Genomic DNA, 23742 nt, shown 5'->3' with positions numbered 1-23742 from the left:
GCTCCCTTGCAATTTGGCCCTTTTTAACCGACGACAAGCAGCAGAATGGGAAGCAGTCCCCATCCCCATCGGCCCACCGCCTCGGGGGGTTTGGTTTCGCGTGCCCCCGTGAAAGGGGTGGCAAAAATAAAAGCGAAAAACAAGGGAGAGAGAGAAAAAAAACCAGCGCCCCGAGAGGAAGCAAAAATTACAGGCGAGAAATCCGCGCACGGGTCTAACGGTGGGATGCAGCAAATGCAACAACAACAAAAAGTGAGCAAAAAATGTGTGTGGAAAGGGGTGGTTTGGTAATGGCGACGTGCGAAAAGCGGTTCCATTCGCGTGTGTTTTGATTCCAGTGGGCGGGGGAGATGCGCGGTTGCCCTTTTTTCGATTACGCGATGCAGGTGAAGAAGCGCGAAAAAGGTCTGGCAAAAAAAATCGTGGTACAGTGAGTAAGAGAGAGAGAGAGAGAAAGAACAGCCAGAGCCAGCAAACGAGAGACAAACGAGCGGCGTTTGGGCAAGTTGCCCGCCAGGCTATAGCCTGTAAAGGGTGTCGGTAACGATTTCGGAACGGCCATTAGATCCGGCCGAAAGGGCCTGCCTGCCAAGGGGAAACGTGAAAATTAACCCTACCGAACGCGTTGGCAACGAGCGACGGAATTAAATGGGCTGTGTGTGTAGCCCTTTTTTTTTGCAGCCGTATTTCTTTCTCGGTGTCCTTTTTCGCGACGGTTTTTTGTGCAATTTTTCAACCGTCGGTGGAATTATTTCAACCGGGGTTTTTTTTTTCAATCAAGAAACGATCTAGTCATCCTTGATGGCAGTTTAAAATGCAAACGTTTTCTCGAAAGGTTTCTATTAATCGCACCCAAATGCAGCGTTACGTTCGTTCGTTATTTCAATATTAAATTAAATGAATCACCTTAACCTCTCCGCCCATCTAGCGAAATGGGTGCGAAAATTCATTCGCTTTTTGGCTTCGTTACACGAATAATCCCCGTGCTCCATCATCGTCATCAACATCGTTATCATCGTCTGCGGTGCTGAGCTGCACTTCGTGGCGTTCAGCAGCAAAAATGCACCCCTAAAAAGGTGCACGCGAATCGTTCGTTCCTGGCGTTCATTGAGCAGTAAATTATTTATTGATTAATCGCTACCGGCGGAGTTTGGGCTTGTTGGCGTTTTTTTTTACTTTTCCTTCTTAACCATTCGTTCCTTAAGGCTCCTTTCCGAAGGCTCGTGTGTGTGTGCTGCTGTGAAAATTTGGCAAAGAAATCACCGAAACGTGGAGCGGTTTTTTGTGGCTTTGCTTATTTACATCAGCACACCATACCTGGTTTCGCGATGCATGCCGGACTGAGCTTGGGAAGTGCCCTTCGGACGCGTCGAGAATTCAATCAAAGGTGCAACGGCCACGATACAATTTAACGTCCACCAGGCGCAGGCTCCAAACCGCTAAGGTGTCATTTTCGGCGGCTTTAGGACGCACCGCTCCGTAATGGGAATATCATTTTTTAAAAACGCATCATTACCCATAATTACCGATGTAATGGGCGTCATTTCGGATGGGCGCACGATTATTCTTCATTTCGATCTAACGATCCGTTTTGCATCCGCGCTGGCAAGGATCCTTGCCTTGTTTAGGATGCTGCCGCACTCCATCCAGCATCCCCACGGGATGCTCAGACAGGCTCTCTCGAACGCGTCCTTTCTCATTACCGCGAAGCGCAGGTGTTTGATTATTTAAGCAGAAGTACGCGCGCCCGAGTGTGTGTGTTTGCTCGGTGCATTTGCTTTAGCGATGCACTTTTATGCATTGGGGCTCGCTCGTTTTTTTTTTTGCCTTCGCTTTTTGCGCCCGGCCCCGCTGTCGGTCGGCGGTCATTAATAATTGATTAATGAGATTTGATTTCGCCGCAATGGCATCGTAATGAGGCGCGGCGGTATTCGCTTTAAGGACGAGTACGCCGGGATGGGTGCGTGATGTGGCGGCGTTTGGCCATGCATGTGGCCAATGCACCCCAATTGCGATCTCGTTACGCCTTGTTGAAGTATCCCTTGCCTCGGGTGCATGGGTTGGAGTATTCGATGGGGTGAGAAAGGGCGGTAATCGCGGGCACTTTTGGGGCAAAATTTGATAACACGAAGCGTGGACGCGAGAGATAAATTGATGAACAAGTCCGCAAACTTTAGTTACTGGCGCGTACAACCGGATTGAGACATTGGATTTATGGTTATCTTTATGCGTATGACTTGGTTTTTAGTTTGAGAGCTTTAAATAAACTGTTGACCAGATTGGGACATGATCGTGTCATTTATTAATTTTGCTTTACTCATACCAGGAATGATAAAATCACGTTTTTTGACGTGCATTTGAATTTCAATTCGAGCCATTGCAGTTGGCTATGGGTTAGTTGCATATCGAAATCATATTCGTCATCATGTGTACCAGTAAATTAAAAGTATATTGTAAAACTATGCTTAAGATCCCTAATGCAACAGTCGGCCCAACGATGAAGCGGAGGACGATTTTAAGGCACAACACTCTGAGGTATCCTTATCAACGGTTTTTTTATACTATATTCTATAGCCATACATTCATCTCGCTCTTCGGCAGGAATGTAATGGATGGAACCATGAGATTACATCGCCTGCTGGCGTTGGAGAAGCGATTTTTGAAACAATTCTTAATCTATTTCAATTTGTACCAGCGCGGTATGGCCGTACAGGAAATGCGTGATATTAAAATAGCCCTAGAAGACAGCTTGAACGATAAAAGGTTCTTTGCTTCGGAGAGACAACGAGCGAAAACATGTTGCTGTCTTTGTCATAAAGATCCTTCAGATGTGTTTGCATCCTGATAAGTGCTACGATGTTGAGAGTATTTTTTTAGGAACTTCGCATCACTAGAGGTAGTAAATTGATTTAGCATCGTACTCCCAAACCACTGAGTAATGACGGTAAGGCGAATAAAAATTTGATTGAGCAAAGCTCATAAAGGATAACATTAAACACCACTTGAATAAATTCCACACATACATTGTTTGCCGAATTTATTTCCAATTTACTGACGACATAATTTATTAAACATTACCTAACGCTCAGTTCTCGAGGAACGACACAAAGTCGGTCAACCTGTGGAGCTGGCTTTCGGAGCTAACGACGATCGGCTTCTCGTCGACGGTCCGTTTCGGTACTATCAGGCGGGGAAACGGACCAGGGATGATCTCCCATTTGAGTGATTTGCATGTGTCCTCGATCATGTCGGGCGTTTGGTTGGTCATTTCGGCAAACACGTTCTCGAAGATGGAGCTGTACGCGCGTCCGATTAGTGCGATCGTTTCCTGTTGAAATTTCTCTTTCAGCTCGAACATCAACTCCGACACGTGCTTCGACCAGTCGTGGTTGATGGCCTTGTAAAATGCGGCAGTATTGTTATTCCACAGCGAAACGTACACTTTGTACATTTGCTCTAGTTCCGCGTTTCTGTTTTTCATATTTTGCGGTATGCGCTTCCATAGAAATCGGGCACTAGCACTGCAATCAACATCAAGCTAAGGTTAGTATTCGAACGATGATGTACTCCCAGTGTACTTACAGATCATTTTGATACAGGTAGGCCGCAAAGAGTTCGGAGTATAACTGAATAGATACAATTCCGCCGGGTGCCTGTAAATCAGAAAACGCATGATACAAACCACCAATGCCGCGTGTAACGGGTAGAAATCCTACCTCTAGCTCGTGCTTCTCGAGCACCAGCGTCAGTTGCCGTATTTTTTCAGAGAGCATTTTTTGCAAAAACTGTCCTAAACTTACTGTATTTATGTACGATTGGGCAGAGCAGCGATATTTATCACGGAAGCTGTTTATTTACAAAATCTATTCCTCTTGCGAGCTGTCATACAAACCCTCTGGTGGCAGACGTCATTTGAAGCGTTAACCGGAACGCACAGCGGTACATGGAGAAACTAACTGAAATATTAGTGTTAAATAGTGTTTCTACGCAAGGATAACACAATATAAAATCTGCAAAAAGTAACTAATTCAATGCCAATCAAATCTAAAAGAAATATACACACACGTTGAAGCAAAATTATATCTATTGGACGGGATTTAGTGAGCTCTTATCCCACTGTGCATTGCTGCTACAGTGTATGATGAATCACAGAAAATATGGTACACCAAAAAGTGAAGCGGCTGTCATTAGGTTAGTGGTGTGCATCGAAGAAAGTATGCCATAGAGTTTAATACAATATTGCAATCCATGCAACGTTTAACATGAATGTTAACACAATTGTAGCAAAGTCTTTAGTTTAACGATGTGTTAGCAAACTCTGTGCTCTAAGGGAGTTCATTCGTCGAGAAATTCTGAACCGCATCTATAGTCTGTTTAATATGAGCTGTTCGGTGAGCTGTCAAGCCGTCGCTCGTTTCGCTGAGCATTCGCGCACATCTCCGTAACCCATCATCAACAAAAAAGGTGCTTGCTTGTTAAAAATGCAAAATTTTCTGTGGTAAGTGCGTTCAAACCGGTGCAGTGTGGCTTTCCTGTGTGCGGCGGGTGTTCCGTCGATCGCGGAAAGGTGCAGAAACGCGCGTGGCCCCAGCGGTGAACGATTAAAAGCGAACGCAAAGTTCTGGTTTCCGGGCGAAGAAGGAACGCATCCCGGGTGATCAGCGCCCCGGTGCGGCTGCAGGTGCGAACGGGACAGGAAGCAACCGCAAGTGGTAGTGAGAGTGAGCGAGACAGAAGGAAAGAAATATTTGGCTTTAACGCCACCAGCGCCGCCCCGGTTCGTTGTCTCTGCGGCTGCTCGCGGAGGGTGGAAAGCTGCATAAAGGAAATTCAACGCTCTGCTAGCGAACGAATCGAGCCGGATGCTAATCCGGGCGCATCACCCTAACATCATGTCAACAAAAGTCTGCGAAGAGGAATTGTCCTCGCATCTGGACGAGTGTGACATCCCGGACGACTTCATCGATGATGTTTGTATCTGTTGTGTCGTACCAATAGGTTTTTGAGCGCTAATAGTGGCGTTTTTTTGTTCTTTTTTCACGCGCCGGATTGTGCAGGATGCGGACAAGCTGGGGTACTTCCCGGGGAAAACGGTCACGCTGCAAATGCTGCTCGGAGCGAACGTTCTGCAACCCGGCAGGAGTGCAATGACCATCGAATACCTGGTAAGAAGCTCGTTCCAGCATCGTAAGAGTATGCAAATGTTCTGCCACACCGTTACTCACATGCTTATGTGTTCCGATCGTAGGGACAAAAGTTTGTCGGAGATCTGATGTCGGATGGGAAGATCAAATCGCAGGAAACGGAGACCATTTTCTGCTCTCCCAGCGCTTGGGCCATCTACTGCAAGCGCATCATCAACCCGGACAAGAAGTCGGGCTGTGGGTGGGCATCGGTGAAGTACAAGGGCCGCAAGTTGGACGCGTACAAGGCAGCCTACTACCGGAAGCAACAGCAGAAGGAACGCGACCAGAAAGACGACATCCCGTGTGAAGGTGGGTTGAATAGGACCGCCGTTAAAGTGATAGCTTTTCAATGGTATCTGATTTTCCGGTTTCAGATCCGGTGGAAGAGACGGAGGAGGACAAAACGGCGATGGAACCACCACCAGTGCGGCGGAACATCGTATCGCACAACACCATCAGCAATCGCAATATCATGCAGTAAGTTTGGGTTGTGTTTTCTACTTCCGTGCCTGCCTGCCATCAGTTCTAATCGAAAACGGGTTCCTTTCTGCCATTGCAGCGACTCAAACACACTCATCGAAACGGTGCCATTTACGGCGATCGGTAAGATGCAACCATTCCTCGTGACCGTCAGCACCTCGACACTACTGGTGATGGACTTTCACTGCCATCTGACCAACTACGAGGTGTGCGGGTATCTCGGTGGTACCTGGGACATCAACGCGCACAACCTCTCCATCACGCATGCATTCCCGTGTCGGAACACGCGGCACGATCGCGACAAAGCGGCTCTGTGCGAGCTTCAGATCCAGAAGCTGATGATCAAGAAGAATATCAATCTGGTCGGATGGTACCACTCACATCCCCGGTTCCCGGTGCAACCGACGTTGCGGGACTGTGACGCCCAACTGGACTATCAGATCCGTATGCGCGGCCCGACGGAGGCCTCCTACATTCCCTGCATCGGTTTCATCTGCTGTAAGTAGATAAATGTGGAGTGAATCGTCCTCCAGATTGCTTTAACAATCGTTTTGGCTTTTTTGGTTTATTTCGCAGCTCCCTACGATGATCACAACAGCGCGCTGGAATCAAATGTGATGTCGTTTTGGGTGATGCCACCGCCGGAGAACCGCCCGTCGGAGTACGGCCGCCCGATGCTGATGTCGTACACGCTCGTGCAGGACGAAACGCTCTCGGAGGACGTGAAGGAAGAGATGATGCTGACGGTCGATTACTACAAGCAGTTTAAGCGCGAGTTGATCAACTTCCAATCGATGTACGCCGGCGACGTGCCGTACATCGAGAAGTTACGCAAATCGCTCACACCGCGCTTCCCACGAGATTCCACGTCCGGTCACTTCTGGAACTGGGTCCGGGAGCTACTCGGACTCGAGCCGGAAGAACTGCCGGAGGTCGTGGTCATACCGGATCCACCACCACCAGCACAATCGCAACTGACCGGCATCGGAACCGACCACCAACCGTCAATGGATGGTTCTGGGTCGATGAAGATCAACGACGACGTGACGATTGTGTCCGCGAGCCAACCACCGGTCGGTCAATCGCTGCCGGTTGTGGTAAACCTGGAGGAAGGAAGCGTCACGACGGAAGCGAAGAATGAGGACGACTTTGACGGTGCCTCTGAGATGGGCGACTCAGACGTGATCTCCCTGAAGGATGACGATGGCAAACCGGCCGCTCCGTCGATCGCCGTGCCAAGTCTGCAAGCCCAGCTGAAACGCCCATCAGGCCTCAACATGACACCATCGCCGTTGTCCAGCTCCCTCGTGGTGTTACCGACGAATCTCAGCCAAACGGCGAATAACGGTGGTGCGCCATCGGCGGTTCCAACCGCTACCAATCTCTCCATGAACAGTGCTCCCGGTAGTGGCACGGGAATGGCCAACAACCATCATCACCAGCAACATCACACCCAGCAGCAGCAGCAGCAGCAACAGCAACAGCAGGGAGGCATGGGCTTACCTCTCGGAACAGCAAACTCATTGGTCACGACGACGAACACGAATACGTCCTCGCCACGTGACAGTCCAATCACGATTCCCTCGAACTCGGCCAGTCCGGCGAAGTTCGAAATGCCCGTCCGAGCCAGCCCATCGCCGGCCAAATCGGACACATCGTCCTGTCGCAGTCGCACGCGCAACTCTCCAGCTCCCAGTCCCGGCAAGCTGTCGATCGGAGACATCCTTGGTAGTGCGGCGGGTGTCGGCGGGAACCGAGGCAGTCCCACGCTTAGCTCACTCATTGGCCCCGGTGGTGGTGGTGGTGCGGGAGGTGGCGTTGGTGCTGGTGCCGGTAACATCCACGATCTGTACGCGGCCACATTCGCGTCGCTCGGCAGTGCGTTGCCTTCGAATCTGCTCTCACAGGATTACGCCGCCCTGTTCGGTGGCCAAGGAGCGAGTGGGCAAGCTGGTGGTGCGGGGAAACAACAACAACGCGGAGACGAGTATGGTCTGTCGGCTTTAACGGCTCTAGCACAGGTGGCCGCCGCATCCGGATTGTCTAATTCGCAGATCAACGAAACGCTGCTGCACAGCCTCAACCGCAGCATGTCGTCGAAGGCGGCCGGAGGTGGTGGTTCTTCGTCCGGTGGTGGTGGAGGAGGCAGTGGACAGGCGGCATCCACTGTAACAGGTTCATCGGCAGGTGGTAGCGGTTCATCGATGGTATCCGGAGCAGGATCAAGTTCGGCCGCGGGTCTTCCACCGATCCCGAACATGAAAGAGTTCATGCAACAGCTCGAGAAGGGTAATCTCAGTCTGCTGATGCAGTCGCAATATGGCAATCCGCTGGTGGGAATGGCAGGATTGACCTCAGGCCAAGGCACACCTGGAACCGGCGGAACGGGCAGCGGTGGTGGTTCTGGTGGCACTGGAGGCGGCGGAAAATCAGGCCGTTCCGGTGGTAAATCATCCCGATCGAAGGCAAATCAGCTGCAGCAACAACAACAGGCAGCAGCAGCAGCGGCAGCAGCCGTGGCAGCTCAGCAACAGCTCCAGCAAGCCCAACAAGCGCTCCTCCAGCACCAATCGATGATGGAGTATGCCGATTTCTCGTCCAAGTTCGATCAAGGCAAGCTGGCTGACCTGATGAAGTCACCCGAGTACTCGCAGATGTTGCTCCAGCAAGCGCAAGCCCTCGGAAGCCTTGGCAGCGAAATCTCGATCATCAAAAAGCCGTCCTCTTCGGGCTCTTCGAAGGGTGGTGGTTCCAACGTGAAGGATTCACACTCCCAGGCCGGCCAGCTGACGGGCAGTGGACAATCAGGTGGAAGCGGTGGTGGAGGATCATCTGGCAACTCGGCGTCGTCAGCCGCCTCCAAAAAGGAAGCGGCCAGCGAGCTGATCTCGAAGCTACGCACCGTATTTTCAACCGACGCGTATTTACCGCCCGTTCCGACAACGGCCGACATTAACCTGCTGGTGGAGCAATCGCAGAAGTACCCGGTCGTGCAGCAGATCCTCAATTCGGGCAACGTGGACGACATCCAGGTGTTGCTGAAAGCGCAATCTCTCTCTAACAACTCGCTCGATTTTGCAGCCTTCCTTGGACATACGGGAACCGGCGGTTCAAGTTCTTCCGGTGGCGGTGCCAATGGAACAGGAGGAGGTCTCAATCTTGGCGGACTCGGTGGCTCGGATGGTGGACAAACGGTGTCTTCGAGCAAATCGTCATCCTCGGGTGGAAAGGGTGGATCGAAGGGCGATAGTAGTGACATGGCCGCAGCGGCAGCAGCAGCAGCAGCCGCCATGAATCCGTATCTCGCCGTCCCCAACCTGTCGGCGTTGTTTGAACCGATTCAGCGCATGAGCGGTGGCGGATCGGTTGGTTCCGGTGGCAGTAAATCGGGCGGTAAAGGTGACAAAGCATCGAAGGCGGCTGCAGCAGCAGCGGCGGCAGCAGCGGCCGCAGCCATCAGCAGCAGCTCTATGACCAACCCAGCGGATATGTTGAACAGTTTGTTCACGTCGGCTGCCGGTGGAGGAGCTCCCAGTGCCGCGGATATGAACGCCCTTCTGTACAGCCAGGCGGCGGCAGCGGCTGCAGCAGCTGGTGGAAAGGGTAGTGCGGCGGATCTAAATCTTCTGTTCGGTGGCGGTGCTGCTGGAGGACTTGCGGTCAACTCTTCGAACTCAGCTGCCTCTTCACCGGGATCGGGCGGACAAGGATCGGCAGGAGGACAAGGGAGCGGAGCGAATGGTGGAGGTGCGGGTGGAAAGACGAGCTCAGCAGCGGCCGCCGCAGCCGCTGCCGCCGCCGGACTCGACTATCTGTCGATGTTCCCGAATTTCTCAGCAGCCGCCTCAAAACTGCCCGATATGTCGGCTCTCTTCGCGCAGGACAAATACGAAATCCCTGACCCACTGTCGAAGGCCACGCTTGAGGCCAACAACATGTATCTGGCCCCGTCCGCGTCCCTGCTCAAGCTACACCAGGAAGCGTTCAATTCGATGCTGATGAAACCACCCAAATCGTCCTCTTCCTCGACGGCATCCTCGGGCACGGGCAAAATCGAAACGCCGCCACCACCACCGCCTCCATCCGGTGCGTCGCTCGTGTCCTCACCCGGTGCCCGTTCCACACCGACAAAATCGGTCAGTAGCCGTGAAAGTCCATCGCTCGGTGTCGGTGGTGGTGGAGGAACCGGTTCCAATTCCTCCAAGTACAACTTCTCCGCGGTAGATCTGGCCGTTTCGAGTGTGGTACCGTTAGCTGCCAGCTCGCCGATATCGTCCGGTGCCTCGGCCGCTGATTTATCACGGAAATCCACCTCCCAGACGCCACCCGTCGATATGTCGCGCTCTTCACCGGCCATGCCGGGTACGGGTGGAAATGGTGGACCAACCGGAACGACACCACCGGGTAGTGGCGCGAGCAGCATGATCCTTCCACCGTACAAGAAGCGCATGGAGTTTGCATCGATCGCTGATCTCGTGGCGGCACCACCGTCGAAGATACCGAAGATGTCGACGGAAAATCTGGACCCTTGAGCGTGCGTCGGATCTCGTTGCGATGGGAGCGCGTGCTGGAAGCAAACGCCACGTGGCGCTATTTATTAACACGAGCCTCGTGCGAGCGCGCGTATCATGAATCACCATTTTGTGTAAGAATCATTCACCCAGGGGCAGGAAAAGAGGGCCTGCTGGTGGCCATGCTTCCCTAAGCGAGTGCAGAGTAGACTTAATACCGGAATCTCAGAGAAGAGTGAATAATAGCTAGCACAGGATCGACGGGCAGGGTCTTCCATGCGTGGGGAAACCAGTGGCAAGCGCGGAAGGCAGGACATATGAAAGGGGAACGGAATGATTTAGATATATATATACATGCGCATATATATATTTTTAGTACACTCTAGCGATAATCGAAACGCCAGGTAGAAGAAAAATGTATCCATAGCGGAGAAGCAAGTAGCCAGTATGGAAGGAGTAAGGAGAATCGGCAAGAGAAAGAGAAGACGAAGTAGGGAAGCGTTAAAAAACGGTGGATCCCAACGTACGTTAATGCCCCTCCAAGGGGAATCCCCGGTTCGGTGACGCACATTTTATTTTTATTTAAATATAAGCACGCCGTTCGAATGTGGCTTTGCGTCGGGATCCGGCATGTGCGATCCCTCGCAACTGCGAGTGGCTACGGAGAGACCAGGGTCTCGACCCGCCGGCAGTTGCAGCCATACTGACCGGTTAAGCCATCGCGAACGCGCGACAAAACAAGTATTAGAGAATAACAATAAATACCTTCATAGTATTTTATGTGTGATCGAAGCCGTTAGCACGTGTTGCTTGTTTACTATTCTCCCTCCGAAAGAAATCCCACGCGCGAGAGCGGTGGAGCAAATCGCTCCATCTCGAACTCACACCACGCGTCGCCCGGGGGGCACGATCTTATGGGAATCCAGTGGTCCCGCTCTCGCAACAGGCAGCATCCAATAGTCTCTTTCCGACACACGCCATCGCCGGCCTGCTTTGGGCGAGAACGAGACACCCGGTGGGCTCGGGAGCCACGACGGCCTTCCTCTCTGTCGGTCAGGGTGAGTGAGCGAGACAACCGGTTCGCCATAGGTACCAGGCACAGCAACCTCCTGAGTTTCCTGCGCTCCTGTTACTATGGCTGGTTTTCGATGCTCATCGGCATCAAATTTGGGATTTCGGATTTTAACGAAAACGCGACCGCGAGGGTTTTTAGCGGCGTTTGACGTCGGGAAGGTGCGTTTGCACGGATTTTGCGATGGGATATCAAAGATAAGGTCCCGAAGAATGTTTTCTTACCGTTTTGACTTTTTTTTCGCACCGTTATAAGGACGAAAAAAAATGTCCTTTTCGGTTTTATGCCCATTTGATCGCGCGGGTCGTCGGAAAAGTGCGCTGGCAAGGATTTAGCGACGTGATATCAAGGATAAGGTCCTGAAGGATGTTTTCTTTCCATCTTTACCTCTCTTTCGCACCGTTATAAGGACGAAATGGATGTCCTTTCCTATTTTATGCGCATTTCCACGAGGTTTTCTTTCCATTTCGTGAGTTTTCTTTCTTGCCGTAAATAAAGACACACAATTCAATGATTTAATTTGCATTTCTTTGTTTTTATTTTCCACATTTCGTCCTTTTCGTCCCCGTATCCTTCGCCCATCATCATCGTCATCCCATTATTGTTATCATTACCATTTACGTTCGGTATGCTTGCGCACGCGTGTGGATGTGTGTTGTTGTTTTTTCTCATTTTATTTATTTATTTTCCTTTTTATTCTTTACCGTAATTACTTTTAGGTTTAATCTGTTTTCCATTTTCCCTCCCCCTCCGCCCGCCACACGCGTCTATTTTCCACCACGCGCGTGGACACACTCCGCCACTTAAACACTACAATAAAAAGTAAAGCTGATCAATATCAATGTATGAATTCAGAATCGTAAATTGAACACAGTGTTTCCGGTTTAATTCTCTTGTTCTCACATTGTTGGTTGTTGGTTTTTGTTTTGCTATGTTATCCGTTTCCGTTTCTGCACGTCTGCATGCCTGCGTGTGTTTGTTGCGTTGCCCGCGCGCTACTTCCGTTTCATTTCGTTTGTGGATTATCCTTTTTTATTTTCATGTTACACTACATGCTGTTTATGCCTGCCGCCACCGAGTGAGTCCTTTTAGCTAGCCTGCCTGCCTGTCTGTCTGCTGTTTTTCCTGATTATTCTCATTTTATATGCGTTAGATTTATCCTTTTTCTACATTAATGCATCGAACGAACTCTTGCACATGTTTTGCTGAGTTATTTTTGCCTTCTTGCATGTGTCCTACATTGAAAAAAAAAGATAAAAGGATCTTCTGGATGGTTTAGTATCTCCTCTAACGCCAACACAACAGGAAGCATGCTACACTTTTCGTGTCCTTCGCTCGCTTTCGGACCATTCAGACGCCTTGCTTGCATTGCTGTAATTTGGTTTTGCTTGTACACCTCCTGCGCAGCGGAAACGGCAAAGAAAAACCCCAAAAACGAAACTTCTCTGGGCTTATTTTCTCTACGGCAGCTTTAGGTTTCCGAGGGGAGACCAAATCCTCACACGTTTCCTTCTGCTGAGAGGATCAAGACCACGAGGGCCTTATCAAGGACCCAGTCTCACTTTCTACAACGTGCCTTGCTTGTTCTCTTGCTATCCTGCTGCTGCGTGATATAAGTATATATTACAGTAAGGTCCTGCCCAAAGGAACCTGCCTAAGGAGCGACACGCACCACCGCACGTGCGATGAAATTGATTTAGAGACCAGGACATGGGTGGCTGAGTTCAAACAAAGGATAAACGGATCTAGGGGATGCGGTTTGCCTTCCACCTTCGTATTAAAACGCCTTTTTTTCCTATCCGGTCGTGTACGCGTGTGAGTTGATTTTTTTATCGATGTTTTGGATCATCGGTTCCGTTTGTGTGTGTGGGTGAGAGAGTCTTGGACAAAATGGATCGCGCAATGGTGGATTTTCCGATCCGATCGCGATGCGCTAGAAGTCCTTGTTCGAGGCAGTGACTTTTACAATATGTGGAAGGACGGGAGAAGAGATTTTTTTAAACAAAACAAAACGAATTAAAGTTTAGTACTGTGCCAAAACATTTGCTAGTTTTTCCGACCTTTCGCAGAAAGGTTCTAGGTGTGGGATTATAAAGGAGTAGGAAGGATATGATCCTTCAGCGTCATGCCATCTTTCGTTCTCCTTTGGATAGATACCCAAGAAATATCTCGAGGATAACAAAAAGAGTGTCAGAACATTCAACAAGCCTTCTTCAACGTAAGCTAACTCCCATTCGGGTAGATCCGTTATGGTATTCTCTAAAAAGGACATACGGAAAGGAAGAAATGCGCTTCTCCTCACCATTAAAGGTAGGAAAAGAAGCGACTGCAAAAACAATACGAAAAAAGGAGCTCCCTTTTTCCTTTTTCCAACAAACGCAGGAATGCCTAACAAGGAAGAGGAGTAGGAATAAAAGGAAAGGGCTGTACAAAGGGAAAGGGAGGCGGTGTGTGATGGCTTTTCTTTTGCGGTAGTAGTAAGTAGTAATAGTAGCTGGTATTAAGTTTAGTTGCAATAGTAATAGTAATAGTTTAGCTAGCAGTTGCCGAAGCCGTTACATTACACCCTGCTCTTATCCTTGCCGTTGCTCCATTCATGTGTGTGAGTGTGTCTTTCTATGTCTGTTTTTTCAAGGGTTTTACCATCTTTCCCCCCAAACAGCGAGGTGTATGCTGTATCCTTTCCTTGTTGAAAAAAAAACGCATTCCCAGCAGATTTTTCTTCCACTTACTACTCTACCGGTGAGTCTCCTTGTCTGCAAATGTCATATCTCTTCATCCCGGCATGGCCTACTTGTCCTTGGGATCCCCACAATTGCTACCATTCCCCCCATTGGCTACGTTGATCTAAGCTTGCTATGATACCCTCCGATTTGGTGGGTTTCTGCCATTCCTGCAGCGGTTTTGTGTGATTTTTCCTTTACCTACTTCACGCGATCTTTTCTAACATCCAAACACCCTGTCTGGTTTTTCCGCGAGCAATTTGAACACCGTTTCTTACATCCATAACCCTTGTTGCTGCATGACGTGTGTTGACACTCGGATTAATCTAGTGTGCCTTGTTTGCTATCCTCGCGTCTCTCCTAGCAACGGAAAGAAGAGGCCTGGCAAGGCTCCCAAAGCCTGATCCTGCTGAACCATGTTCGCTTCGATCACCCCACCGGCCGAAGGGCAACGCAACTTTGTCCTAGCTCTATTTCTAGCGCGCATCCTGGAGCGGTTTTCTTCGCTTTTTTTAGCTTTGCTTCGGTTTTCCCTACGCGTCGACGGCACCGTCGTGTTTCTACAATCGGTTACATTCCTTATAATTTTCGTGTGAAAAAATATATATGTATGTATGTGGCGCGACATATTTATACATACATTTATTTATACATACATGTATATATATAAGATATTTGTGTATATATTTATAAGAGGAACGAACGGAAAACCAACAATCGGTTTGTAACTTATGCGTGTGTTTGTTTGTTTTTTTTTCTTATTTTCTCTTTCTTTTTATATATACGATAAAAACTAAGTAGGAAAATAACGTTCAAGTAAAGCTTATTTTGGCATTTTACATTCTCCTGTCCTTTCCCCCTCTCCCCACTCCGCACATCCTTGCGCTTCTCATCCCATCGTCCTTACCGGCTACATAGGGCTTCATTGGGTTCAATGTATTCGCAATCCTTACTGGTACTAGCCTGTTGCTTATCAGCTAAATTTCCTTTTTTTTCCCACCTTCGAACCCATACTCCCGCCTCTTACCCTCTACATTAAAGTGTTCTTTTTTTGTTGCCTCCTGTTTTTTTTTCTCCTATTTTCTTCTTTAGCGTATTACTTCAGTTCTATTTCGTTTTCTTTCTACACCAGGCTGCATTCTGCGTTGCAACGCGGAAGGTTTTGGATGAGTGTATGGGATGTGTGTATAATTTTTTTATCTCGCTCCATTTTCTGCTCACTTTTTGCTCTGGCTTTGCTAAATTTACAAGATACATGGAATAAATCTTCATTGTTCATCATTTCTTCGCTTCTGCTCTATCGCTCGATGCACGACGCTGAGACGCGTGTCCATCAGCTCATGTAAGTATGTGTGTGTGTGTGTGTATGTGTGTTTTCTTGTCTTCTTCTATGTTTATTTTTCGTTTCTTCCTTGTATTTTGTTCATCTTATTCTACAGGTTTTTGATGGTTTAATTTCTACGTTATCTTTTATAATTTTCTCTCCCCCCCCCCTCACTGTGGCTCTTATAAATATGCGTGGTTCTCTTATTATTTTTGTTTTTTTTTCATTTTCTACACTTTACTTCTATACCGGCGTTCTAAGAGCAAAAATAGCGCCGGGATCTCCCTCCCGTTACCTACCATCGACTTTTTTCCCCCTTTTTTCACCACCCGCATCCCGTTTCGCATGCCAAACCCTACAACAATATGGCTTGACTACAAAACGAAGAACACAAAAAACCAAAATGCAGCCGCGACCGTATGGTCGTGCCCTTCCATGCTCCACATTAAACCGCTCACAATCATAGCGTCTTCTGAGTAATTATAATTACAATTTGCATGGGTTTTGTGGCTGACCTTTTACAAGATTCTCGTTCATTTTTTGTTTAGTACAGTACAACAAAAAGAAGAGGCCTCAAATGGTAACAGAGAGCTCCGCCCGAATCGCGCACACTCTCGAATGGTAGTGTAGTATTCGTTTTATGATTAGTAGTAGCCATAATAGTAGCAGTAGTAGTAATAGTAATAGTAGTGGTACTAGTAGTAGGTAGTACAAAAAATTCTCCCCAACCCACCCACTTTTGGTTGGCGCTTTTCCTTCTTCTACCATTCACCCACCCACTCCCATCGTCAACTGGTTAACTTGTGTAGTCTCGTGTGTGTGTTCTGCTGACCGGGATCCTTTTTGCTTTTGCTAGCGCTCATGATTTTGCTACTCCCTTCCTTATCGTCTGTTGTTCCCTGTCCCCTTTTTTTTCCTCCCCCTAGGTGTAATAAAGTTCCAGTGGGTCCTTATCGCCCCTCTGGATTGGCGGTTCCGCTTCCGCAACACAGGTACGATTCCCCGTTAATTCCCCGCGGCTCCCTGGAAGTGGTGTGTGAGTGCTCACTGCTGAACGCGTGTGGCTCGCTATCTGCTACATAGTTTTAATAAGTCTGTGATTTGTGAGGTTGTGTACCGTTCGCGTTCCGGACAGGCTGGGACACCAGCGGTCGCTCGAATGCGTGATTTCTTCTTCCTTAGCTTATCGCATCGCGCCAGCATTCGATCGATGCTTGGCTGCGTGCTTCACTTCTCTTATCCTGATTCGTCGCCATTTGTCTTGTATATAAGGACTTTCTTTTGTAAGTATGTGTGTATATATATATATATATAGAATATTATATATGCAATTTCTCTTCGTTTCACGATGCTACTTTTTGTTTGTTTTTTTTTCATAATGTTTTCTTTCGGTGTTGGCAGTTTTCGGTAATTTTCCTATGGTCTTGTCTTCTTTCTTCGCATATCTTCCCTTGTATGTGTTGCACACAGTTAACGAAGCGGGCTTTTTTTTAGCGCCACTTGCTGTGATTTATGACTTTGCTTACTCTTTGTTTCTTTACATTTATACATATACATATATGCTCGGCCGTCTCACCTGCTCTAGGACGAACGAGGGAGCTTTGGCGCATAAGAAAATTGGTGTTACTTATTCGGCTAGACAAAAAAAGTAAACAAAACAAAACGAATAGATGCAAAAATAAACGAAACATGCGAATGTGAACTCAAAAAGTCGTTCCGATGCAAAAATAATCGAATTAATAGCAAAACAAACAAAAAACAAACCCCACGTTAGTGTCGGTGGGGTGGAAAAATGATACAATGCAAATAATAACCCCCCATCGTTCGTTGAATTTGAAGCAGCAGTTGATTCTAGCCGCACTTGTGCATCTAAGCATCTGCGCTTGTTATAGACCTCCTAAATACAAACACCCTGTGCTTTACAGATACGAGAGCCACCGCTTTCGCCGGTTTTGCGAGCCCTAGACACCCCCGTAACAGTCCCTGCCGCGCGCCTATTACGCCTGTGACGACTGTGGTGTGTTGCTGCTGCTACCGCTTCCTGCTCCTCCTGGTGGCGCAGGTCCACTCGGTGGCTGGTGGTGTTGTTTCTGCGCCTGCGAACGCACGAAATCGATCTGGGCGTAGGTGAAGGCGGCACACCGGACTGCTTGCTGCGGCTGCTGCTGTTGCAGTTGCAGGTTGCACCCGCTCGAGCTGGGACTAGGGCTGGAAGAGCTCACGGAATCGATCGAGTTTCGGGCCTCACTCGATCCGGGCAACGGTTCGTCGACGTCCATCTTCGTGATGCCACCGGTTGTCGCGCCCGGGGAAGCGCACGTTCCGGGTGTAGCGTTGACCGCACTTCCTGCCACCAGCATCATGGTACCGGGGGCGAATGGCGAGGCGACAGGTTGCTTGGTGCAAGGCGGCAAATCGAGACTAGCGTAGTGCAGCTCACGCTCTGAGCTAACCGAGGGCGGTCGGGATATGACGTGTGGGTCGGTGACGGAGCTGACAGAGTCCGGACGGGAACCGGGCACGGTTCCCGGTGCTCCTGGGGTGCCGACCAACGTCGCAAGGGCCGTACACGACGCCGTAGGGCTTTGGTTTTTACTCTCGCACAAAGTCGACGTGGATGAAGCGGACGATGAGGTAGCTGATATGATGGGAAGTCGCTCGCTGTTGGCCGAGCTGGGCCGTGTGCTCCGATCGGTCACACCCGTAATGCCGGCGCTTCCTTGGGTTACTACGGAAGAACCGACCATACCGCTGGGTGTCGTTGAACCTGCACCCTTGCCGATCAGGTCGCTGTTGACGCTGTTGGGACGTGTTCCGGAACCGGTTCGTTGCAGTGGCTGCTGCTGATCGGTGAGAACAAACGCCGGTTCGGTTGATGTACGTCGTGCTATCGTGTTGAGAGCCTTCGGTGAGCAGGCTCCGGCTCCTTGTGCCTTACTGTGCTGCAGCAACTCGGCGTCCTGCGTCGAGGCGATCGGTTTGAAGCCCATCTGGGGGTTGGATAGCAGCAGGTTGGACTTTCGTGCCACCAACAGTGGCGGTGTGGTGTTGTCCTCCGACGTGGACGCGAAATTGCTCGATCCAGTGCCGGCGACAAACGTGCTTCCGGGTGTCATCGACGGTGTGGAGAGTTTCCGGATGCTGGCTGGGTTCATCAGTGCGTAATCACCAGCACCATCGTCCTCGATGCGAGACCGTGGGGAAGACTGCACACCAAACGGTGCACCAGTGTGTCCGTCAGCCGGTGGAGTCGCCGACGTCGATGGACAATAGTTCACGTAGTCAGGCTGCGTGAGGTTGACGTTCAATCGGCTCCCAATCGAGAGCTTCCGTGTGACGATTGACCCACCTTCGCTGGACTGCTGGTGAGCCTGCTGTCGACCGAGACTAAGCTCGGCGTAGTTCTGGCTGAGATCCTCCAGCGGTTCCACACTGGCGGGTTCTTGCGATCCTGCTCCGACGAACGGTTTCGTGGGGCTAGAGGGACTGAACGGGAAGATGGTCGGTTGACTGCCACCGGACGGGGTCACAATGCCGCTGTCCCGTGAATCACACCGTTCCCGTTCCGGCACATCCATCGCCGATGGTGCTTTCGAGGGCGTGAAGCCCACGGAACCACTTTGCTGGCCGGTTGTCGTCTGAATCGGAGCCTGCGCCGTCAACGGCACGTGTTGCTGCAGCGGGATGATGATGGCCACCGGTCGGTGCGGATGGTGGGCGATTTTGCGTGCGTCCGGGTGTTGCCCCAGCGGCAGATATTTCGGGATGTTCGCGGCCGCTTCCACCTTCGATTCACCGCTCAAATCCAACCGGCACTTGCCAGCCACCGGTTGAATGGTGATCGGTGCCGAGTACGCCCGGGAAGCGTCTTCCGGTTGCGTCCCAAAGGACATGTTCATGTAACCATCTGCACCGTTGGATGACCCGGCGCCTCCATCACCACCACCAGCTCGGCTCGAGGAGGATGACGATGCAGCGTCATTGTGGTTCCAGGACATCTCCATGTATCCTTCAGGGGCGCTCGCAAACTCAAGCGGTTCGTCCTCAGCACCGTGCTGGTGGGACATCTTCTCCTCGCTACCAGCCGCATCCCCCAGCGAGCTCATCATCAACGGTGCCATGTTCAGGTAATCTTCGGAAGGTACTTTCGTAGCGGCGACTCCGGCAGGCCGGGTCGCTTCCTTTGCGAGTGCCACCGCACGCGGGTACATCTCGAGGTAGTTGTTGTTGTTCTGGCCAGCGCTACTTCCGGCGCTGCTGGTTTCCGCCGCTCCGTGGAACGGTTGCTTCGGTGTGCTGATTTGTATCGGCGTCGAGCTGCCCGGTTTGGCCGCACCATCGTGTTCATCGTGTTGCCGACTCGGTGCTGAACCACCACCGGGTGTCATGTTGAGATAGTCACCCTCCTCGGACTGGGAGCTAAGCCTTCCCGGGCGCATTTCAACGTACCCAGCGTACGAGGACGTGGCCGGTTGCGTGATCACCGGTGCACGCCGTTCATCTTCCGCATGCACGTTCCCATTGCTACCGGACATGTCGAGGTAATCGTCCATAGGATCGGCAACAGCCTCAAGCCGCTGGACCACCGCCGGTTTCGGTTGCCGCGGGGACGAGTAGTCGATCTCCATCAGGTCGCTCATCTGATCGGACGATCCGTGCGACGGGGGTTTCCCGTGGCCCTCGAACAGCAGCGACCCGCTGGCCGACTTCTTGCCCAGCGCACCCGCCGAACCCGTGGCCACCGAACCCGCCAGTTCGTCCAGCGGCAGATGTTGGCTAATCGACGCCCCGTAGCTGCCCGCATGCGAGATACTACTCGTACTGCTCGAGCTGTTGTTGTTGCTGCTCTCGAGCATACTGCCCTGTGAGCTTGCTGACGCGAAGGGCACGATAATCGGTGCGGCACCGTAGCCCTTGTACATATCCGAACATCGTGGAACCTTGGCACGCGAGCCCACGGAAAACGCACGCTGTCGCGAGCTTGCGGAACCACCAACGGAACTTTCGGCCGAACTGAGCATGTCGATACGCAGCTTCCGCTTAGCCAGTTCCGGTCGGCTTCCAACCGAGTACGTCCGGTGTGGCCGATCGTTCATCTCGCTCTCATCGCTCTGACCGATGTACGCGTGCACCTTTTCGAGCGACATTCGCAGGTCCGTTGATGGTGTGCCGGATGTGATACTGCAGCTTGACGCAGCCGAGGACATTCCACCGGCACTGACACCGCAACCTCCGTTGCCCGTGGCTCCACCACCACTGGTAGCGTTCGACAATCGGCCACTTCCGGTGAGGGACGGATCCATCAGCATGTACTCCTCGGCGGGTGGAACCGCCCGGGACAGATGGTGGATCGGCATGTACCCATCGACGTGATCCTCCGCGAGGCTAGACGCTCGACTATGCGCACTCGAGCTGGAACACAACCTAAAACGGACAAAAAGGGTTAAAATCCCGCCGAACGGTACGAAGCACGTGGTGAAGAGGACTTACCCGCGTGAATCGGCCACCGGAGACATCTGCATGTAGCAGCTGGCGGACGGATCACCTGGCGAGCTGCCACTCGGGCTGAACATCTCCATATACGCGCTGCCCTCGACGGAACCAACCGTCGATGGTGGCGCAGGGCTGGTTCCTCTTCGTGCGGCCTGCGATATGGGAAGCGAGAGGGAATTATGATGCTGATGGTGGCCATGCCTGCCCGCGGTACTGCTGGTGTGGTGATGGTTCTGCATCGGATCGATCGACGGCGGGAAAACACGAGCACGATTGCGTATACCGGACCAGGTCGCGTTGGGATAAATTTGACCAACGATTTGAGGATCGAGGACGCGCGAAAACCGGAACGGAATTTGGAACCGAAACGTGAAAAAAAAACGATACATATAAAAGGAAGAGAATAGGAAGAGAGAGAGAGAGAGAGAGAGAGAGAGAGAGAGAGAGAGAGCCAAAAAGAAACGGGAACCAATTAGGAAAACATAATTTCGTCTGGGCGTCATTTCCGCGTGAGTTTCCGCACAAAAATTCGCGCTCCACAAAAGACGCGATCGTGTGCGCGAAGGATCGCAGAGTGTGCGCGTGCGTGTGATATTCAAACGATCGCGTTCACTTACCTGCCCACCGAAGTCGTCGTGCTGGGACAGCCCCGAGCGCAGATCGATATGGCCGTAGTCCTTGATGAACTCCTCGGAGTTTTCCTCCGGAATCGAGCAGCCGGAGTTGAGTTGGCTGCAAACGAACGAGAAGAAAGCGCGAGGGGTCAAACGGAGAAGAAGGGCAGATCGTCAGGACGCCCGGTTGAAGGTAAAGGACCTTCCCTAGCGGTTGTTGGGGGGGGGGGGTGATGTTTGCACTCACTTAATGACCTTAGGGTAGCCATTGCCCTCGTCCGGTGTCAGCGAACCGGTCACGAAGCTATCCGTCGATTCGTCGATGCTGAGCGACGATCCATCCGATCCGGTCGAGTAGGTGGCCGGTGGTGGTGGGCTGAGCGGGGACGAGTTGACGGGCGGGCTGTGGCTATGGCTGATGTGCACCGAGTGTGGCCGGCTGTTGCTTGGGATCATGCGCGGTGGTGGCATTCCGCCGCTGCTCAACATCAGCTGATGGTGTTGCTGGAGCTGCTGGTGCGGTTGCTGGTGTTGCTGATGTGGCATCGTTTCGCTGGTCGTTCGATTTCGCGTTGGAAGACTGTCGCTGCGTTCGCGCGCTATTGCGACACCTACGGGTGGTTTTTTTTACGTTGGTGATCGCGAGTTGGAAAAAGAACGAAGGAAACGTGTTGCGATTAGTACGGCGCGTTTGTGTTTGTGTTGCGGCGAAAGAGTCTCGCCAGGACAAAAGGGGTCCTTTCAGTGCAGGACGACCTGTCGAGTTACTGTGGGGGAGGCGCAGCGTTGAGGTTAGTTGCACGAATTAGAAAGCTAACGTAAACGCGGGGGCTCTAGCTTACTCCCGGTTTTGTTTTATACCGATCCTTTCGCAAGGACTACAGCACACGTGCAAGCAGGTCTGGCGGGGGAAAGAGATGTGCTTAGTTCGAGAGGGTTGAGGGTTGGCAGTAAAAAAAAAACCATTTCGTTCGCGGTAAGAAGCCAGCAGGCGCGGGCGGGTTTGGCATGCAGGGATTTTAATTGTATCAGTAAACCGAAAAAAAAAGAAAACACCAGGATAACAACCAAACGAGAGTGCCGATGGATGCGCAGCAGCGAGGTGTGATCGATTCAACAAACTTATTCGCGATTTTCCAAAAACAAACAAAACAAATGCTGCTGTTCGCTGCAGCGATAAGGGAGAAATTTTGAGAGCTGTGGATGATGAAGCGCAACCATGCAAATGTATGTGCGTGTGATGATCTACTGGCCGGAAAAGGGCCCCATTCTTTGCGACGATGGCTCCGAAACGCGGTCTGCTGCTCGCGATAAATGTGTGTAAGCCGCGAAAAGGCGCACCCCAAACAAAAAAAACTCGCTCTTATCCCTCGGTCCCAACTCCAAAACTTCCGTCCACTCAATAAGGAATTCGAAAGCGCTCCCTTCCCGAGCCCCGTCTAATTCGATTACGATAAGTCGTTCATGGGGGCACCCCCGGGAACGAGGATTATACGTGACATTTTAATTTAAATACACTCGAAACGAAACGACGAGCCCGCACCGCAACAGCACACTTTGGAAAGTGCGTACAAATTGGATTGATGCCGAAGCAGTAATGCGCCAAATCGATTACACCGAGGAGATGAGTTCAATTCGGTTCACGGGTCAAACCGCCGACCCGTGGCGTTTGGCGGTGGATTCTGTGGACCCGAGTGGTTGTAATCGGATTAGGACGCGGAGTGCCGGCAACTTCGGCTTACACCCTACTAGGTGCTGCGCTGTTGTTACACAGTCACAAGTTGCAACAGAAAAGCGAGAAACAAAAATAAAACAACCCCGTAACGGCACGCGTTTAGCGCCCTTCGAGCGCACGTATCACATTTCGTGGTGGAAGAAAACGAAACATTAAACACATTCTAATCCAACCGCAAACATGAAATCGATAAGGCTAATGCCAGACGAATTAAAACAAAACAAAAAATCCCACGAGCCCGCGTCAGTTTTCGTACAGCTAAGGAAAGTACAAATTGGGTCGAGAGAAAACGTAACGATAGTAATAAATAAGATCATACGAATCTACAAACAAAAAATGATAACATATCAAACAAAAGCATTCAATACGGGGTACTTGTGGTGTGTGTGTGTGTGTGTGGAACGTTCGTAAATAAATACAAAAATTTGGCATAAAAGGAAACAAACGAAATAATCGAAGAAAAAATAGAACAAAATGCAAACTATCGTAAAAGAGATGACGAAGAAAGAGATAAAATAAGCAAACAAAACAAAAAAAACAAATGATAAATCAAAGAAAGAACGTTGTGTAGGAACGAAAGAAGAGAAAAAAAAGGGAAAAAGAG

The 23742-nt window shown here is 50.7% G+C and overlaps 3 protein-coding genes across 3 annotated transcripts in view; 1 reads left to right on the top strand and 2 right to left on the bottom strand.

The window, feature by feature from the left end:
* Positions 1 to 3036: 3036 nt before the first annotated feature.
* On the bottom strand, positions 3037 to 3773 carry LOC128726498 (COP9 signalosome complex subunit 8). Its single transcript, XM_053820311.1, has 3 exons — positions 3717 to 3773; positions 3583 to 3653; positions 3037 to 3521 (listed from the first exon to the last, which is right to left on the bottom strand). Exons 1-3 carry the CDS (start codon positions 3771 to 3773, stop codon positions 3086 to 3088), a joined length of 564 nt encoding a protein of 187 aa, XP_053676286.1. The 3' UTR covers positions 3037 to 3085.
* A 1119-nt stretch (positions 3774 to 4892) lies between these two features.
* On the top strand, positions 4893 to 10958 carry LOC128723452 (MPN domain-containing protein CG4751). The gene is made up of 6 exons (XM_053817195.1): positions 4893 to 4970; positions 5058 to 5165; positions 5249 to 5495; positions 5561 to 5663; positions 5746 to 6164; positions 6243 to 10958. The coding sequence occupies exons 1-6, from the start codon at positions 4893 to 4895 to the stop codon at positions 10196 to 10198; spliced, it is 4911 nt and encodes a 1636-aa protein (XP_053673170.1). The 3' UTR covers positions 10199 to 10958.
* A 5630-nt stretch (positions 10959 to 16588) lies between these two features.
* The window catches only part of LOC128726528 (pneumococcal serine-rich repeat protein), a 119842-nt gene continuing 112688 nt past the window's right edge, over positions 16589 to 23742 (bottom strand). The window contains exons 8-11 of the mRNA XM_053820343.1: positions 21651 to 22014; positions 21407 to 21521; positions 20787 to 21022; positions 16589 to 20720 (exon numbers count right to left, since the gene is read on the bottom strand). Coding sequence (XP_053676318.1) covers positions 17294 to 20720; positions 20787 to 21022; positions 21407 to 21521; positions 21651 to 22014 — 4142 coding nt within the window. The 3' untranslated portion in view covers positions 16589 to 17293. The remainder of the gene's footprint in view (positions 20721 to 20786; positions 21023 to 21406; positions 21522 to 21650; positions 22015 to 23742) is intronic.

Source organism: Anopheles nili, chromosome 3, assembly GCF_943737925.1.
Source record: "Anopheles nili chromosome 3, idAnoNiliSN_F5_01, whole genome shotgun sequence".
NCBI classification, from domain to species: Eukaryota; Metazoa; Arthropoda; class Insecta; order Diptera; family Culicidae; genus Anopheles; species Anopheles nili.
This window is presented reverse-complemented; position numbering and strand designations above follow the sequence as displayed.

What these genes read in the sequence shown, in the direction of transcription:
- LOC128726498 (XM_053820311.1), bottom strand. Translation starts at nt 3,773, where the DNA reads ATGCTCTCTGAAAAAATACGGCAACTGACGCTGGTGCTCGAGAAGCAC. An exon ending in TCGAGAAGCACGAGCTAGAG is followed by an intron (nt 3,654 to 3,716) that starts GTAGGATTTCTA and finishes TCTGATTTACAG; the next exon opens with GCACCCGGCGGAATTGTATC. An exon ending in TACCTGTATCAAAATGATCT is followed by an intron (nt 3,522 to 3,582) that starts GTAAGTACACTG and finishes TGTTGATTGCAG; the next exon opens with TGCTAGTGCCCGATTTCTAT.
- LOC128723452 (XM_053817195.1), top strand. Translation starts at nt 4,893, where the DNA reads ATGTCAACAAAAGTCTGCGAAGAGGAATTGTCCTCGCATCTGGACGAG. An exon ending in CGGACGACTTCATCGATGAT is followed by an intron (nt 4,971 to 5,057) that starts GTTTGTATCTGT and finishes CGGATTGTGCAG; the next exon opens with GATGCGGACAAGCTGGGGTA. An exon ending in AGCAATCGCAATATCATGCA is followed by an intron (nt 5,664 to 5,745) that starts GTAAGTTTGGGT and finishes CTGCCATTGCAG; the next exon opens with CGACTCAAACACACTCATCG.